Source organism: Ursus arctos, unplaced genomic scaffold (assembly GCF_023065955.2).
Source record: "Ursus arctos isolate Adak ecotype North America unplaced genomic scaffold, UrsArc2.0 scaffold_10, whole genome shotgun sequence".
NCBI classification, from domain to species: Eukaryota; Metazoa; Chordata; class Mammalia; order Carnivora; family Ursidae; genus Ursus; species Ursus arctos.
The window spans coordinates 63,389,826-63,409,359 of NW_026622764.1; the positions used below are offsets into that span (position 1 = coordinate 63,389,826).

The 19,534-nt window shown below is 35.0% G+C and overlaps 1 protein-coding gene across 1 annotated transcript in view; it reads left to right on the forward strand.

The window, feature by feature from the left end:
• SOHLH2 (spermatogenesis and oogenesis specific basic helix-loop-helix 2) overlaps positions 1-19,534 on the forward strand; it is a 39,725-nt gene that overhangs the window by 12,344 nt on the left and 7,847 nt on the right. Inside the window, exons 6-8 of the mRNA XM_057306787.1 lie at positions 932-1,042; positions 18,936-19,083; positions 19,225-19,316. Coding sequence (XP_057162770.1) covers positions 932-1,042; positions 18,936-19,083; positions 19,225-19,316 — 351 coding nt within the window. The remainder of the gene's footprint in view (positions 1-931; positions 1,043-18,935; positions 19,084-19,224; positions 19,317-19,534) is intronic.

Here is a 19,534-nt window from a genome sequence, read left to right on the forward strand (position 1 = left end):
GCTGAGGACATGGTGATGATGGTGAGAAGTTTGAGTCAGTCACTTCCGGAATTTGTAGAATGTGACCATCAACTATTTGTAGAAATGTGACCAGCTACTATTTTGAATAAGGAAAAGACTTGGCAACCAATAAGTGTGGGTAAACCAAAGATGTGCTCACTTAAATAGTGCAGAGATATCAACAGGTTTCTTGATCTTATTTAACATTTTAACCTGAAAGACATTTATTGTATTATACCTTATCTGGGATATGAGGTTGGAAAGCGTTTTGGAAGGCTTTGTGATTTTCTTGTATTACTTGTAACTTCTTTTTGAACCCTCCTGGTCTTGAATCTTTATTTTTCCTCAGAATTCTACCACTACAGATAAAAGTAAATTTTCAAATCAGGTTATGTCCCTTGGGATAAAGGAGATAGTATTAGTTTATAAGTTTCTTAGGGAAATATTTTTTTAAAACATTAATCAAAATGCTTGGAGAAGTTTTAGAAAAATGGTAGAACCAGAAGATATCTAAATGGAAGGAATCTGACCTCTGCGGATCAAGTTGGAGTAGTGTACTGTGGCCCTTTAACCCTTTGTGTTGTTTTCCCGTAATATACCTTTCAAGACAGTCGTATAATTTGGGGTAGTCATAATCAATGAGGTTAGAATATTTTAATCCTGTTTGTCTTTGTTACTCTTTACCTCTATATTTTAGAATTTTGATTAGTCATTGGATTTATGATGATCTTGATCATAAATTCTTTAGAGTCTCTGAAATAAAATATTCTGCACCAAATATGTAAGGTAAAGTGCTGTGGTATTTTCTGCGCCTTTGCATAAAGCAAGGGACTTAGAGAAGCACCTTTGATTAGCGTATTGGTACTTATTGTTTAATATTGCCTGACAATTTTCCTCTTAAATCTGTGACATGATTTTCTCTTGTTTCTAGCTCTGAAGCTCTAAGAAATGACATTGGGCTTGAATTAAAGTCTCCATTGCCAGATTTTGAGAAGAGCAAAAAGATTTCTCTTCTTCATTCAAGCAAGGAAAAGCTGAGAAGGTGAATTATGGTACAGTCTGTTTTTAGTATTATTCCTTTCAAGGAAGAAATTACTTTCATGAATTTCATAATTTTTGGTAGTACTGTTAAAAGTCTCTGTGAAACTAGTAAATCTGGCAACTAAATACATGCCACTTGCTCATTCATTCCTTTATTCATTCAGCAAATATCTGTGAGTAGCTGATATGTGCCAAAATATGACTAGAGCACCAGATAAAACAAAATTAATCCTTGCCTTCAAGATCTTAGTCTAGTGCTCAAACAGACTTCCAAATAGGCTATTACATAGAAAATTATGTTTTCATAAATGTCGTGATAGAGAACAGCACATAGTAAGCACACTGGGAAAGTTACCTAAGACAGAACGAGGGAGCAGGAAGGCTGTCTTGAGGAAATGATAGCTAAATTGAGCTTCAAATGCAAAGTGACTCTTAATTTGGTTTAAAAGTCAGGGGAGGATGTTTCATGTGGCAGGAATAGAGGTACAGACGCTGGCAGTATAAGAAAGTTCTGTGAATTTATGAACCTGCAAGTGTGTCCATGTACTTGGCTATAATGGCACAAGTGGGAAGAGGCAAGAGATGAGAAGTAGTAGGTACGGTTTGTGCACATCATGTTAAGGAATTTGAATCTGAAACTGGTGGGGAGGCACTGAAGGATTTTTGCAAAGGAGTGATGTGATAAGATTTATACCTAGAGCGAACACTCCAGCAGGATGTTAGAAAGTGAGTTGAATGTGGAAGCCTGTGGAATCTGTCAAAAGAAGTAATGAATCCTAACTATGGTTTTAGAAACGGGATAAGGAAGAATAAACCAGTTCCAGATACACTAAGTGGGTAGATTCAATGTAAGCATGGATGCAGGAGGAGTCAAGTGTAACTTGCAAGTAGATGTTGCGTCCACCAACTGGGAAGTCCAGTAGAATGGCAGGCTGGCAGTGGGAGATGGTTTTTGCTCCTGTTGGGTGTGAACACCTCCAGGTTTACACGTGTCCATTCAGGAGTTGGCCCTTAGGTTCTAGAGAAAGATCTAGGCTAGAAATATGGACTTAGAACTCTCAGGATACAGTGTCTACTTGGTGGATATGATGACTTTGCAAAGCATGTAGAGAAGAGAAAAGTGGAAAAAAGAGAACCTTGGGGAAAATCTATGCAAAGTATGGGAAGCAGAGAAGAAATTGGGGAAAAGAAAGATCCGAAAACCAAGAGGGATTGGAATTGAGGGGACCAGGAAGAAGAGTTTCCTAAAGGAGTAAGTGTTGAAGAGTATCACATGACACAGAGAACATGTAAGGGGAGAACTAATAATTAACTATTTGTATTTGGCAAAACCTAAACATCATTGGTCTTGGCAAAAATAATTTCATTGGCATGGTTAGGGAAGAAGCACCATTGTGGAAAGATGGAACACGAAAGGTGGGAACATAAATGAAAGGAAAGAGAAAATGAGGGGTGTGTGATATGTAAAAGGAGAGCTAGAGTAAAATGAGAAATTTTGATAAGATTGGGCCAGACTTGAATATGTTTATATTTAAATTCCAAAAGAAAATAGCTGGAAGAGAGATAGAGGGCTTAAAGAAACTCATGTTCTGATTACCTATGTTGTAAAAAATGGCATATCCGTGGTATAAAAAATGAAGCCAAAATTTGTTGGCTTGATACATGGTTTTATGGATTAACAATTTGAGCAGGGCTCAGTGGGCATTTATTTTGCCTACATGATATCAACTGGTGTCACTTGGTAGTATGCAGCTAGTGGATGATCTAGTCAGGACAGTCCAAGACATTATGTCTGGAGCCTTTGCAGGGATGGCTGGAAGGCTAAGCTCAGCTGGGGCTATCAATTGAAGCTTCTTCAGCATGGTAGTCTCAGGGTTGTCAGTCGTCTTACATGGCAGCTCAGGGCTTCACTGTTCCAAGAGACAGGGAGAAGAAGCTGCCATTGTCTTAAGGCCTGGGACCAGAAACTGGCGCAGTGCTATTTCTCCCATATGCTGTTGGTCACAGCAGTCACAGAACTTTCCTGATCTAAAGGAAGGATACATAGAACCCCAACCTCTCAGTGGGAGGAATGTCAAATAATATTAATCCCCTACAGCTGGAGAGGGGGTTGGTGATGGACTTGGTATCCCTAAGTAGATAGAAGCTTATAGAATCTAGAACCAGGTGGGAGAACACCTCTTCTACTAAAATGGAGAGAAGCTCAAGCTAAATGTGGATAAAGATGAATCTTTTCATGGGGGTCAGAAAGGAGGAGGAAGTTGAGTAATTTCTGCAAGATGGCCTCCATTATCTGCTGAAGATCAGTTGAAAGATAGATGGGTTTTGGGCTTGGTGAGATGGGCTGTTGGATGGGCTAGTTTTGTCCGAAAGACCTTCACTCACATGTTTGCTGCTTTGGCCGAATGAAGACTTAGGTTGTGTCTGCTGGCTAGTGCTAGCCCATAGATTTCACTGATCGGCACTTACCGAGAAAAATACAGTGCAATGAGTGTGTTTATATTTTGCAATTTATATACATATAAATTGCATATATATATATATATATATAAAATGCAATTTATAATCTAAGATTTTATTTTCCATATTTTATTTGGTGTTAAAATTATAATATTTCTAATTGGTTACAATGAAAGGACATTGGGAGATGCTACCTCTCTTATTTTTCATGTTGAGATCTAATGTTGGAAATCTTTTATTGGTCCTCCAAACTTCTGTGTTGTTTGTATTTTTTTACATTTTAATGGTTGATGAAAGCTAAAATCTGAGGACCACTCGTGTACCAACTAAAAAGATGCTTTGGAGGGTGTGTACCCCTGTGGCATTATTTAAAGAACTATAAATCTTTGTTTCCCAAAAAGAAAAGCTATAACCAGGGTGCCCCATCTTCCCCTTTAGAGATTTGCTTGAGAGATAACAGAACCCATCCCTAATTATTTTTTTGCCTTTTCTCCTCTTAACCCTTATAATGATGCCTGTGAATCATAAAATGGATGCTTCTAGTCTGTTTCCCTTCCTTCTTCTCCTCCCAGTCAGCTGCTTTATACATGCTTTTGTCTTGTCTTGATCCTTTTGTAACACAATGTTGACTAATGTTGAGATAATGGTCCTGGCTGATGGTTTTGAATATTCACATTTGGAAAGTTCTTTTTAAAACAAGTCTGTTTTCTTTATCAAAACAGATTAATAAAAATTGGCTACCTCATTCTAATATTCTTGGTGAAATCCCTTTTGTCATACGTGTTTTAAATACATTAAAAATGTTTTTATCTTGTTAAGGTGTACTTTTCAGAGTACACCATTTTGTTTGTGTCTCTGTGAATCTGAAATGATAGCGGTTTAATAATTTTGGGGATGTCTACTCCCTTGGAGAGATGTGAAAGTGATAGTATCTCACAAACGAAGGCTTTTCCAGGACAGAGCAAGTCTTAGAAATTCAAGGAAAGTAGAACAGGGAGTTCTCAGAGGTCCCAAATCCTGTCTGGCCAAAAGGCTTCCCTTTGTGAGTTCTTGTTTGCTTGAGACACATTTGTGCAGAGGCGAGACCCAAGGACTTAGTTTGGATGAGATCTTTGTCCTCAGATCCCTTATGGCCGCTCAGAATCACTCTTAAATAGGGGAGAATGAAACCAGATTGGTTCTTTTCCCGACTCACTTGGATTGGATCATAACCAAGCTGGCTACTGGCTACTGTGATAAGACAAAACATGCCCTTTGACCTGTCGTTGTCTATTGCTGTTCCATATACAAAGGAAAAAGAAAAAGACAAGAATGTATGGAGTCTCTGGAGCCTGTTATCCTACATCTTTGAGCCAACAATAATATCCTTCAAAGTTTCACTAAACATGTCCTCCCTCATTCTTTTCTTCTGTTTTCTCTTAGTTAAAAAAAAAAAAAAAATCATGGTATAATTAACATACAAGGAGATGCAATGAAGTTAACCTACAATGAAATCTTCAGTGTATGTTTTTTAAATCTCTTTGGTGAAGTGTTCATTTTTTTTTGTCTATCTTTCTCCTGGGTTTTTCTGGGGGTTTTTTTCTTGTTGATTTTTGGAAATTCATTATATATTCTGGATATACTAGCCTTTTGCCAAAATCCATATTGCAAATATCTTCTCTCAGACCATGTGTTGATATATACATATTTTTAGTTAATACATAAGACTTGAAAGAAATTCTGCTCATAGGAGATCACTTTGAGTTGAGTCCCACTCAAAGGATGAAACTTTACTTAATCTATTTGCTCCACTATCACTTAAGGATACAGGTATTATATTTTCCTGCCCTGTCCTAACCTCAAGTTCCTAATCTTGATGTGAGAGCCAGAAAGATTTGAGAAGCAATGAACAAGGCTAGATCCATAATGTTTGCTAATACACTCTATAGTCTCAGGAATATTCGAGAATTTAGGATAAAGAGTTACACTTAATTGATAGCAGATTAAATTAGTGTCTGTGAGAGGTAAGTTGCATGTGTTTCGGTGTATGGTTTGATGAATTTTAAAAAGGTGGTTTGTTACCCGCTGTTCCCAAGAGGAGGTATTATCATGCCATTCAGGGCTACATAGGGAAGCACCAGGGTTGGTCACGAGGCAGACAAATGGATACACCCATCTACACCACAACATTTCCATTATATTAAATGTTCCCTTGTGTATTAAGCATGGCTTTTTATTCTGATGTTTCCACATCGGGGAACTTACTGACCATGGGGAGACTGCCCATCTCCAGATTCTGGAGATCGTAAATGACTTGCCAGTGAGCATGACTTGCGTATGTGCAAACTGACCCATCCAGAGACCACCCCATGCCCACCCCCTCTATCTGGCTCTTATGCTCCAGCCAATATTCCCCTGCCCTTATCACCTCAGGGTGAAGTGCTACCACACAACTTGGGACAGCCCCTCCGTCCCAGAGCCTGCTGAAATTATTCAAAGTAGCCTATCCTAAGCCCGCTTATCTACCTTGCCTGTTCCTTCTCTCAGAAACTGCAGTAAAGGCTCCTGCCCTTGTTTTCATCTGACTCCCTTCTGCCTCCTAACTGCCCCTGGTGCTTTCCCATGTGGCCCTGTGTGGTGTGAAGCGGCTCCCTCCTCTTGGGAACTGTGAGTAACAAACTGTCGTTTTAATGGCAACCATCTCCTGATCTGTTGGCCTCCCCATACCTGAATAATAATAAAACCTGCATTTTAAGTTACCTCATGCTCTTTCCTGGTCTATCCTCTCCCATCCCCTAGAGGCAGCTACTATTCTGACTTCTATCAGTATAGATTTGTTTTCCTTGTTCTAGAACTTTGTATAAATGGAACCATCAACATGTGCAGTTAGGTCTGGCTTCTTTTCACCCAGCAAATGTTTTAAGATTCATTAACGTTGTTGTGTGTTTTAGCGGTTCGTTCTTTTTTACGGTTGAGGAACATTCCATTGTGTAAATATACCACACTTTGGTTATTCATTCTTCGGGTTTTATCTATTAAGAATAAAGCTACCATGGGGGAGCCTGGCTGGCTTAGTCATAGAGCATGCGACTCTTGATCTCAGGGTCCTGAGCTTACTTAAAAAAAAAAAAGAAAAAGAAGAAAGCTACTGTGGATATAAAAGAATATAATATATTCTTTATATAAAAGATATAAAAGAATATATTTTTTTAATTTTAATTATATCTTTATATAATTTATTTTAATTATATCTTTATATAAAAGATATAAAAGAATATAATATATTCTTTAATATATAATATAATATATAAATATATTTTTAAAAGGATATAAAAGAATAAAAATTATTTTATATATGTTTCGTGAACTTAGATTTCCATTTCCCTCAGAAACAGAGTGGTGTACCACAGGATTGGCGTAAGTTTCTCTTTTTTAGGAGACTTCCAAGCAGAAATCTAAAATAGTAGCACCATTTTGCACTCCCACCAGCAATAGATGAGGGGGCTCATTGCTCCATATCCTCATCAACATTTGGTATTGTTAGTCTTTTCCGTTTTAGTCATTCTTGTGGTTGTGCAGTGTGATCTGTGATTCAAAATTTGTGTTTTCCTGATGATTAATGAGGTCGAGCAGCTTTTCGTGTGCTTTTGGCCATTTGTGTATCTTTTTTTGTGAAGTCTGTTCAAATCTTTTGTCCCTTGGAAAAAACCTTTTGTTTACTTGTGTTTTTATTATTGAGTTGGAGGAGCTCTTTAATATTCTGGATTCAAATCCTTTGTCAAATTTATGTCTTGAAATATTTTCTTCTAGCCTGCGGATAACTGTTCATTTTTGTGAACTCTTACATCTTTTGATGAACAGAAGCTTTTAAAAATCTTTGATGAAGTCCAATTTATCGGTATTTAAAAATATGTATCATACTTCCTCTGTCCTGTATTAGCAATCATTGCTAATGTTGCAGCTACAAGTCGCAATTACACGTCCCTATGTTGTCTACAAGATGTTTTATAGTTTTAGCTTTTATGATTATCTTAAATTCATTTTTATGCATGGGATGAAGTGTTGAGATTGGGTTTGGTTTTTTTTTTTTTTTCAGATGGAGATTTTCAAATTTTTATTGAAAAACCTTTCCATTCTTTAGAGAATTGCTTTGGTACTTTCATAAAATTCAATTACCATATAATTATCAGTGTATTTCTAGATTCCCTGTTCCACTGATCTACTTATCTATCTTCTCCGCCAGTATTACATGTAGTGAATAATGTAGCTTTACTATTCTCAAAATCAGATAAAGTCCTCCAACTTTGTTCTTCATTTTCAAGTTGCTTTGGGTATTAAAGGTCCTTCGAATTTTGAAATAAGCTTGTCAATTTCTTCCTTTAAAAAATCCTGCTAAGATATTGATTAGGATTGTGTTGAATCAGTAGATCAGTTTGGGGGATAATTGATGTTGAACAGTATTGATTCTGGCAGTCCATCTCTCCATTTTTTAAAGGCCTTTATTTCAACAGTATTTTGTAGTTTATTAAATTTATTTCTGAATGTTTTGTCAGGTTTAAAAAAAATTTTGTGAGCAAATTTTTATTCACATATCCAAAATTTTCATAACTAGCATCTAGAATTAAATTTACTTTGTATGTTGACCTACCATCCCCTGACCTAGCTTTACCTATTCATCGCTTCTAGTTATTTTTTTGTGGATTTCTCACATACACAATTATGTCATCTGTGACTAAAGACATCTTTTTCCCCCAATCTTTGTGGCTTTTATTTCTGTTTCCTGCCTTAGTACCCTGGTTAGATTCACCAGTTTGTTTTTTTTTTAAATTAGAAGTGCTAAAAGTAGCATCCTTGCCTTGTTTACAATCTTACAGGGGAAGTGTTAAGTCTTTTACCATTACTTATGATGTAGGCTCTGTTTTTATACATGCCTTTTATCAGCTTAAAAAAGTGTTCTATTCCTATTTCAAGTTTTCATCATGAATGGATGTAAAATTTTGTCAGTGTGTTTTTGGTATTTATTATCTTGAATACAGATGTTCTCTTCTTTTCTGTTAATGTACTGGTTACATTGATTATTTTAAAATGCTTATACTCTGTCTTGAAGTATTCTCTTACATATTGCTAGACTTGGTTTGCTGATATTTCATTAACAATTTTTGTATCTGTGTTCATGAAGGTTATTGGTCTCTAATTTTTCTTATGCCTTTATTGGATTTTGGTATCAGGGAAATGCTGACCTCATAAATGAAATAGAAAGTCTTCTTTCTTTCCTCTTCTGTTTTCTGAAAGAGTTGTGTAAGATTGATATGTTTTATAGAATTCAAATGTAAAGTTATCTAGGCTTGGAATTTTCTCTGTGGGAAGTTTTAATTAAAAATTCAATTTCTTTAATGATTACAGGACTAGATTTTCTGTTTTTCCTCTCAGTTGGTTTAATTTATGTCTTTCAAGAAATTTGTCCATTTAACCTAAGGTGTTAAATTTCTTGAATGACTTTTTGTTCATAATACACTCTTATAGTCTTTTTAGTGTCTGCAGGTCTCTGATGATATTCCTTCTTTCATTTCTGACATTGATACTTTATGTTTTCATTCTTTTTTTTTCTTGATCAATCTGACGGGGGTTTACCAGTTTTACTGATTTTTTTCAGTGAACCAAATTTTTATTCATTGATTTTCTATATTATTTGCCCATTTTATATTTGATTCCACCATCATTTCCTTTTCTTTCCCTATACTTTGCTCTTTTTTCTATTTTCCTAGGTAGAAACTTAAATAATTGATTTTAAACTTTTCTTCTTTCTTTTTAAAGATTTATTTATTTTAGAGAAAGGGGGGGCGGGGAGAGGCAGAGGGAGAGGGAAAGAGAGAATCCTTAGGCAGACACCCTGCTGAGCACAGAGCTGAAAACCCTGAGATCATAACCTGAGCCAAAATCAAGAGTCAGTCGCTTAACTAACTGAAAAAAAATTTCATAAAACATACATATAAAAGAATATGTATGATAAATATTGTTGTAAGCAATTTTTTAATTCATATATCCAAAATTTTCATAACTAGCATTTAGAATTAAATTTATTTAACCAACTGAATCACCTGGGTGCCCATCTTTTTTTCTTTTCTAATAAAAGTGTTTAAAACTATAAATTTCCATTTATAAAAGTTTTTTTCTTATCAGTGCTTTAGCTGCATCTCATAAATTTTGACATATTAGATTTTCACTATCCTTTAGTTCACAATATTTTTCTCGTAGCCCTTGTAATTTTTCCTTTGACCGCTGGTTATTCAGAAGTGTGTAACTTAATTTCCAAATGTTTGGAGATTTTCTAGGTAATTGATTTATAATTTAGTTACATTATCATCTGAGAATATTCTGTCAGGTTTCTATCCTTTGATATTTTCTGAGCTTTGTTTATGGCCCAAAGTATGGTCACCCTTTATGAGTATTCCATGTGTACTTGAACAGAATGTGTATTTTGCTGTTTGGGGGTATAGTGTTCTAAATATAATAAGGTAGAATTGGTTAGTAGTGTTTTTCATATATATTCTGTATCCTTATTGATTTTTCTGAGAGTTAAAATCTTCGGTGATGACTGTAGATTGCTCTATTTTTTACTTCATTCCTGTCAGTTTTTTCTTCATGTATTTTGAAATTGTTAGTTGCCTGTCTTCTTTTTTTTTTTTTTTGAGATTTTATTTATTTATTTGAAAGAGAGAGAGAGAGAGAGAGAAGGAGCATAAGTTGGGGGATGGGCAGGAGGGAGAAGGAGAAGCAGACTCCCCACTGAGCAGGGAGCCAGATGGGGGGGCTCAATCCCAAAACCCTGAGATCATGACCTAAGCTGAAGTCCAGAAGCTTAATCCTGAGCCACCCAGGTCCCCCAGTTGCCTGTCTTCTTAGTGAATTGACCATTTATCCTTAGGAGGTGAAAAGCTCTAATTATCTATGTTAATACTTCATCTTAAAATCCACTTTGATATTCCTAAAGCTTTCTTATGAAAGCAAGGTGTTTTATAACCTTAATATGTCTTTATATTTAGAGTATCTCTTGTAAAGAGCATGTAGTTGAATCTTATTTTCCTTTTTAATTTGCCCATTCGGACAAACACTGCTGTTCAATTGGAATGTTTATTTGATTTACATATAATATAATTACTGTTAAGTTTGACCTTAGGTCCATGATTTTTCTATTTGTTTTCACTAGTTCTGTTTTCTTTTCCTTTTTCCCCCTCATTGCTTGCCTTCTTTTGAATTAATCAAGTGTGTTTTGCCTTCCTTTTTATCTCCTCTGTTGGCTTTTGAGCTAAAATTATTATTTTTAGTTGTTGCTCTAGGGTTATAGTATGCATCCTTAACTTACCATAGTCTACCTTGATTTGACATTATGACACTTAATATACATAGTATATTTCCACGTACCTTCAATTTTTGTTATTGTTGTCACATATTTTACTTTTACATATGTTATCAATCCCACATTTTTATTATTTTTGTTTTAAATTGTAAGCTAATCTTCCATTTATCTTTTACTATGTAACAAATTACCCTAAAACTTGGTAGCTAAAAACAATAGCCTATTCATCATATCTTACAATTTTATGGATTATCAATTTGAGTAGAACTTGATTCTGTGATTCTTCTCCACATGGTGTTTACTGTGATTACCCCCATGGTGTTCAGCTGACAAATGGCCTGTCTAGAGGCCTAGCCAGCTTCATCCACACAGATAGTCTCTTGGTGGGGGATGGTTGAGACATTGTGCTCAGATGGGTTGCTCTCTTTCCCTGTAGTCCCAACACCTCTCCACATGGTCTCTCCAGCAAGCTAGACAGACGTCTTCCCTGATGGCTTAGGGTTTAATGAGACCAGTGTTGAAGCTATGCCTTCTTAAATGCTAGTCCTAGAACTGTTGTAGTTACTTCTCTGGATGTCTTTTGGTTAAAGCAGGCACAGGCCAGCAGAGATTCAAGGAGAGGGGAAATAGACCCTACACCTTTATTGAAGAAGTGGTAAATAATTTTCAGTCATTTTAACCTATAACTATTGTTTTTTCTTTCAGCTCAAATTTTAGGGTTTTTTTTGTTTTTGTTTTTAGTAAAACAATATCTTCACTGTTTACAAGGTTTTTTCTGAGTTGCAAAAATTCTCTTTGTGTTTTTTTCTGTATTTCCATGTTTTTTTCCCTCTGTGTTCTCCCATTCAATCTTGGCTGCCACAGTCAGACAGGTAGAAAGTATGAGAACACTTTGTTCTTTCATCTGTAGTAGAAACCTCAGCAGCAGACATAACTGCTCCAGATCTGTCAGAGGACTACTTTTGGCTTTTAACATATTAATAAATTGGAAATAAATTAGCTTTTTATGTATGCTACCATACTTCTGATACCCACCGCTTCTTTGTGTAAATCATATTTCCATCGGGTATTATTTCCTAACAGTAAATAATGAAATAAGTTACTTTCACATAAAAGATAAGTAGGAGATTTTGACATCAGCAGACCTGCAGGGTAAGAGAGCTAAAGGATATTCTTTAGGCTAAATGGAAATGATAACAAATGGAAACTTGGATCTTTAGGAAGGGCTGAATAGAATCAGAAATGACAAACACGTGGATAAATATTAGAAAACAGATATTTTCCCTCTATACTTCTATAAAATGCTTCAGACTGTTACAAGTTATGGCATTATATTGTGGGGCTGGTAATAAAGTTGACTCTTAAACAGCACATGAGTTAGGGGCACCAATACCCATGCAGTCAAAAATTTGTGTATAACTTTTGACTCCCCCCAAAACTTAGCTACTAATAGCCTACTGGTGACCAGAAGCCTTACCAATAACAGAAACAGTTGATTAACACATAGTTTGTATTATATATATATGTACATTATACACTGTATTCTCACAATAAAGTAAGCTAAATAAAAGAAAATATTATTAATAAAATCATAAGGAAGATAAAATACATTTAAGGTTTACTATACCGTATTTACTGAAAAAAATCTGTGTATAAATGGACCTATGCAGTTCAAACCCATGTTGTTCAGGGATCAACTATATACATAGATGTAGTACATATGACAACTATAGCATGAAGGATGAGTGGGGCAAAGGTACTTACGTGATTGTAGCATTTATGTATTTTATGTGATGTCATAAAATTTTAACTCTAAACAGACTATGAAAAGTTATACATTGTAATCCCTAGAACAACCCTAGACCAACAAAGAGATATGCAGAAGGTATAGCTTTGAAGCCAATAAGCAAATTAAAATTGAATTTTAAAAATTATTCAAAAAGAAGACAAGAAAGGAAGAATAGAAGAACAAAAAAGCTGAGGAAACACAGGGGAAAAAATCATAAAACAGTAGACCATTATCCACCTATACCCAACTTATAGCACAGATTGTCAGGATGGATAAAAACAAACAAAAAAAAAAAGATCCATCTATCTGTTGTCCACTATAAACATAGACACAGTAGGGTAAATAAATAGAAAAATATATACTGTGAAACATATGTATAAGAAGACCAGACTTGTTACGTTAATACCAAATAAAGTAGACTTCAAGACAACCAGTATCACTTGAGGTAAAGGAAAACTTTTCATAATGATGAAAGAATCAACTTATCAGAATGATATAGCAGTCACAAATAGTATGTGATTATGTAATTGAAACAATAGTTCACAGAATTAAAGATACAAATATCAGTAAACATTGTTGGAGATTTTACATCCCTCTCTCAGCAACTGATACCAAACTAGACACCAAAAATCAGTAAGATACAGAAGATGTGAACTCTTAACCACCTTGATCTAGTAGGTATTTATAGAACATTGTGTACAGCAACTGCAGCAGGATACACATTCTTTTCAAAGGCACATGGTACATTCACTTAGATAAATTGTATGCTGGAGGTTATAATATGTTTTGATACATTTAAAAGAGTTGAATTCAGGAATATGTTCTCTGACCACAATGAAGTTAAATTAAAAATCAGTAAGAATTAGATGTAAAGGAAAACCTCAAATATTTGCAAGTCTAAAAACATACTTCTACATAGTCCATGGGTAAAAGAAAAATATCACAAGAAAAATTAGAAAATATTGCAAACTGAATGATGGTGAGAAAAGAATATTTCAAAATGTGCGAGATGCAGCTAAAGGAAAGCTATGGAAAACACTATAGCTTTAAATGCTTATATTGGGAAAGGCAAAAGGTCTAAAAATCAATGACCTAGGAGTCTATTTTAAGGAGCTAGAAAAAGTAAATTTAAAGCCAAAGTAAATAGAAAAATGGGGAAAACAGGCAGGTGAGCAAAGAGACTGAAAGCATTTTACCAATATCTTGAATGAAAGAGGAATTATCACTATATATCCTATTAATATTTAAATATAAAAAGGATATATTTTGAAGAATTTTATGCCAGTAGGCTCAGCAACTTAAAACGGACAAATTTTTGCAAAACACAATTTACCAACACTGAGATCAGATGAAGCAGAAAATCTGAATAGTTCTATATAAAAAATAAATTGAACTTGTTATTAAAAACCTTACCAAAGAGAAAACATTAATCTTAGATGGTTTTACTGATGAATTCTGTCAAACATTTAAAGAATACCAACTTTAAATTCTTTTAGGAAGTGGGAGAGGAGGGAATATTTCCTAACCCATTTCGTGAAGCCAGCAAACCCTAAACTTAAGACATTATTAAAAAATACAAAATTACAGACCAATATATCCCTCATGAATGGGGACATAAAAATACTTAACATAATTTTAGCAAATCAAATCAAGTAATATATATGTGTGAAGATGTAATACATCATGACCATACAAGGTATATTCTAGAAAAGCAAAGCTAGTGCAACATTTAAAACATCAATCAATGTAATTCGCATTAAACGGAATAAAGGAGAAAAACCATATGATTAACAGATTCTGAAAAATTATTTGACTACATTCAATACTCTTTCAAGATTAAAATAAACAAACAAAAAAACCTTTCAGCAAATCATACATGGAAGAGAACTTCCTCAATCTGTTAAAGGGCATCTATGAAAACCTATAGCTAGTATTGTACTTAATGATGAAAATCTGACATTGTTCTTTAGAAAGATCTGGAAAAAGTAAGAGTGTCCATCCTACCGCTTCTATTCATTATTGACTAAACTGTCCTAGCCATTGCAATTAGGTAAGAAAAAGAAATATACTGATTAGAAAGGAAGAAGCAAAACTTTCTTATTTATAGATGGCATGTTTATAAAGTCCTAAGACACCTACAAAACAACCTCTAGAACCAAAAAATTAATATAGCAAGGTTGCTGGATAGAAGATTAATGTACAAAAATTAATTGTATTTTATATATAACCAACCAACAATACAGAAATGAAAATTAGGGGTTCCTGAATGGCTCAGCTGGTTAAGTGTCTGACTCTTGGTTTTGACTCAAGTCGTGATCTCAGGGTCATGAGATTGAGTCCTGCCTTGGGCTCCCTGCTCAGCAGAAAGTCTGCTTAAGCTTCCCCCCCACCCCGCCGCTCCTCCCTCCACTTGCATTCTTTCTCTCTCTCTCAAATAAATAAAATCTTTTTTAAAAAGAAAATTAAAATTAAAAATAATTACATTTGCAACAGAGTAAAAAAGCCTTATAATGCTTATGGAAAAACATGCAAAAGACACATAGGATTTATACATTGATCACTCAAAATATTGCTGTGAGAAACTAAGGAAAATCTAAATCATGCATTATACCATAACTACAAATTGAAAGAATCATTATTGTTAAAAATGTTAGTTCTCACCAAACTGAAATATAACTTTATTTGAATATAAACGGTAATTCCAGTAGGGATTTCTTTGGTAAAAATTGATAATCTGATTAAAAAATAAAAAAGACCTAGAATATAAAAGGACTTAGAATAAAGCAGTCTTGAAAAAGTACAACAAAATTGGAAGAAAATATCTGACTTCAAAACTTAATATACAGCTACAGTAATCAGTATGTTACTATCATAATAACAAATAGATCAGTAGAACATAATACCCCAATACTGGATCCACACATTTGTGTTAATTTGATTTTCAGTAAATCACCAGAGCAAACTTACTGGGAAATAAAAGTCTTTTCTATAAATGGTTGGAATATCTGGATATCCAAATGGAGAAACAATGAACCTTCACCCCTTACTCATACCATATAAAAATTAATTCAAGATGGAGCATAGACCAATCTATACCATAAAGCTAAAACTATAACACTTCTAAAATAGCACTGTTTAATAGAACTTTCTGCAATGTTAAGAATTTCCTATATCTAAGTCGTTGTACAATAAAGTAGCTGCTAGTCATATGTAGTTGTTGAGTATTGGAAATGTGTCTATTGTAAGAGGAAGTTAATTTTAAATTTAATTTTTAACTAGTTTATATAGACTAATGGCTATAGATGTCTGTGTAGACCAGTCTGATGGACTGTGTTGGACAGAACAGTTCTAGAAAAAAGCATAGGAAACGTCTTCACAAGCTGAGGGTGGGCAGCTGTTCCTTAGACACAGAAAGCAATAACCATAAAAGCAAGAGTAGATGAATTAGACTCATCAAAACTTAAAACTTTTGCTATCAAAATACACCACTAAAGAAAATAAATAGGCAAACCATAGACTGGGAGAAAATATTTGCAAAACAAATATGCTGACAAAATTCTGGTATTACACATAGTACAGAACTCCTAAAGCTCAATACCAAAAAGCCCTGCAATCCAGTTAAAATGGAAATAAAATACTTGAACAGACACTTCACAAAGGAAGATCTGCAAGTGCACAATAAGCACCAAAAAAAGTGCTCAACCTAATTTTTCGTCATGGAAATGCAAATTAAAGCACGAGGTACTACTGTGTATCCTTCAGAAAATCCAAAATGCTAAAATTAAAACTACTGACAATATTAAATGTTGTCAAGGTTTTGGAACAACAGGAACCCTCATACACTGATGGTAGGAGTGTGCAATTGTACTATTTTGGGAAAAGTTCTGCCAGTTTCTTATAAATTTATAAAATTAACCCATTAATTCTATTCCTAGATATGTTCCCAGAGAAATAAAAAAACATGCATTCACAAAAAGACGTACAGAATGATCTAGCACTTTTATCCATAACGACCCACAACTGGAAACAGCTGAAGTGTTTATCAGTAAGAGAATGTATAGATAAGCTGTGGCATATTTATACTATGGAATACTGTTACTCAGTAAAAAGAAACAAACCCCTGACACTAAACAGCCACATGGACAAATCTCAAAAATATTGTGCTTCGTGAAAGAAATCTTACATAAAATGGCATGTGCTGTAAGTTTTGATTTATATGAAGTTCAAAGAGAAGTGAGACTAATGTGGGATGGAAAAATATCAGAAATGTTGTTGCCCCTTTTGAAAGATAAGATTGGGAAGGAACATAAGGAACTTTCTGGAGTTGTAACAATGTTAATTAGGGTTTTTGTTACATAGTTTTGTGCATTTGTCAAAACTCATAGAATGGTACCCTTAAGATTTGTGTATTTTATGTAACTTTTATTTGAAAATAAAATAATTCTACCTAATGATCTGTTTAAGAGTTTAGTACCTTAAATTTACACCTTACTTTGAAATGCTTCAGTATAATACAATGGATTGATGTATGGCCAGTGGGATGATTTATAAATGACAGAGCAAAGACCATGAATGTTCATTGTAGATTCTAGGTAGGTGCAGTATACACATGTTCTCTGCACAAATTCTTTCTTCCAACTTTTAAGAATTAAGATTCTTCAGTCTTTCTGTGTGTTTGAACATTTTCCTAATGAATGTTGGGAAAAATTTCTAATATGATTTTTTAGTATAAAAGTGACTTGTACCTAGCAAAATATTTAGGAAATATAAAAAATAAAAGGAAGAAATAATAGTTTCCATAACCCAACCATCCAGAAATAATTATTACTTGATGGTTTCACTTTCAAGTCTTTTTCTATGCTTTATTTTTACTTTATTTAATGTCTATGATCATATTTTATATACTGCCTTATATTTTATACTTCTATAAAATATTCTGTTTTTCCCTAATAAGATGTATAGCTTTTCATTTCCACTGCCAGATAGTATTCTACTGAGTTAGTATACTAGAGCTTACTTAAGTATCCATCTATTTTGTGTGTGTAGATTGTGTTTTATATCTTACTGATATACTGCTATAATGGATATCATTTTGCAAAAAGTTTGTTCTGTGTTTTAGGTCCTTGTAAGTGCAAGTACCACGTCAAAGGGTATGAAAAGTTTTGAAGCTCTTCATACACATTGTCAAATTGTTGACATTTTTTCTAGAGTAGTCCCTGAGACACCTCTATAGAACCCGCAGAGCTGCTCAAAGTCCAATTAAAACACCACTGACCTAGAATATTTGAGTTATTCACAGGCTATCTATCAAATTGAATTTTCTTTAAGATTTATTTTTTTTTAGAGAGAGAGAGAGTGTGTGTGCACATGCAAATGGAAGAGGAACAGGGAGAGAGAGAACCCCTAGCAGACTCCCCGCAGAGCATGACCCCAGATGAAATCAAGAGCTGGATGCTTAACTGATTGAGCTACCCATGTGCTCCAAATTGGATTTTTTTTTTTTTTTTCCGTTTTGAGGTTCAGAAAGGCTTAGTGACTTGCAAAGATTCCTGCTGGTAATTGACAGAGCCACCATTTGACCCTGCATACGTCCAGGAACACAAATCAGGTGTTCAATAATGTTGGTTAAATGAACACATGCATAAATGAAGGTACCAAAGGCTTACATCAAAGGCTTAGATTTACATTTCCAATGCATTTCCCTTCAGAACTAGGAAAGACTTAGGTTATCAGGCTGACACGAGCCTGAATGACATTCTCACTTGTGTATTGGTTTATTTGTTCCATTCATACCTACCTCATGTGACGAAAGCAGCTTTCTGATTTTTCTTTGGCTCAGAACACGGAATTACATGTAAAGCACATGTAATTACAAGATGCTAATTGATCTGTTGTTGGAAATGTGGTCCAGGTTACAGTGACTTGAGTATCTCCTGATGATTCTTTGTCTGCTAGGCTTCTAGTGTGAATGGCAAAGCACTTATGCAGAGCATGCCACTCCCCACTCTGAGGACAGTTTCCATAGGCAGGGTCATTCTGCACACTGCAGCAGGCCTGGGGCAAGTGAACTGCGGCTACCATCATACAGACACTGTACTCGGCAGCAGTGTGAGCAGACGCCCCAGGAAGCTGTGGTTCCAGGGGCTAAGGAGACTGCTGGCTTATGGGGACACGGCCTTTCTGGGAAACAAACTCCATGGGGAGGGAGGCAGCTCCTCTGTAAGCAAACCCAGGAGGAAGGAGTGCTTGTCCTTGTGTACAAGGAAGAAAGTGAGACTAATTATTCCTTATTCACAATTCTCTGCTCAGAGAACGAATCAAGTATTGCTGTGAGCAGCTGCGTATTCTGTTACCATATATAAAGGGAAGAAAGAATGACTCGGCTTCGATTCTTGAGGCAACAGTTGATTATGTGAAGTACATTCGGGAGAAAATCCCTCCAGCCATTATGGGCCAGGTATTTGACTCCATGCCCTTGAATTTTATCCTCATGCACAGTGCTTTAAAGCCACAGTTTTATTCTTTTTAATTGGAAATGCATGTGTGTTTGTGTAAAAGAAAAAATATCTGTATCTAAATAAACCATTCTCTCTCTCAGATTACGGAAGTACTTCAGAGCAATAGGAGGTTTTGTAAGAAACAGCAGATGTCCATCCAGCTATCCCTCCCAGGCACGATCATGGCACAAAGGTACGATGAGGGCTCTTGTGAATTGGAAGTTGGCTTGTTAGTTTCCTCTGATGCTAATGCTAGAAGTATTGTATAAACAGCACCGAACCCACCCATAATGAAAACTCAAGTATTTTTAAGAATCGATGAACTTGGGGTGCCTGGGTCGCACAGTCAGTTAAGCATCCAACTCTTGATTTCAGCTCAGGTCATGATATCAGGGTTGTGAGATCAAGCCC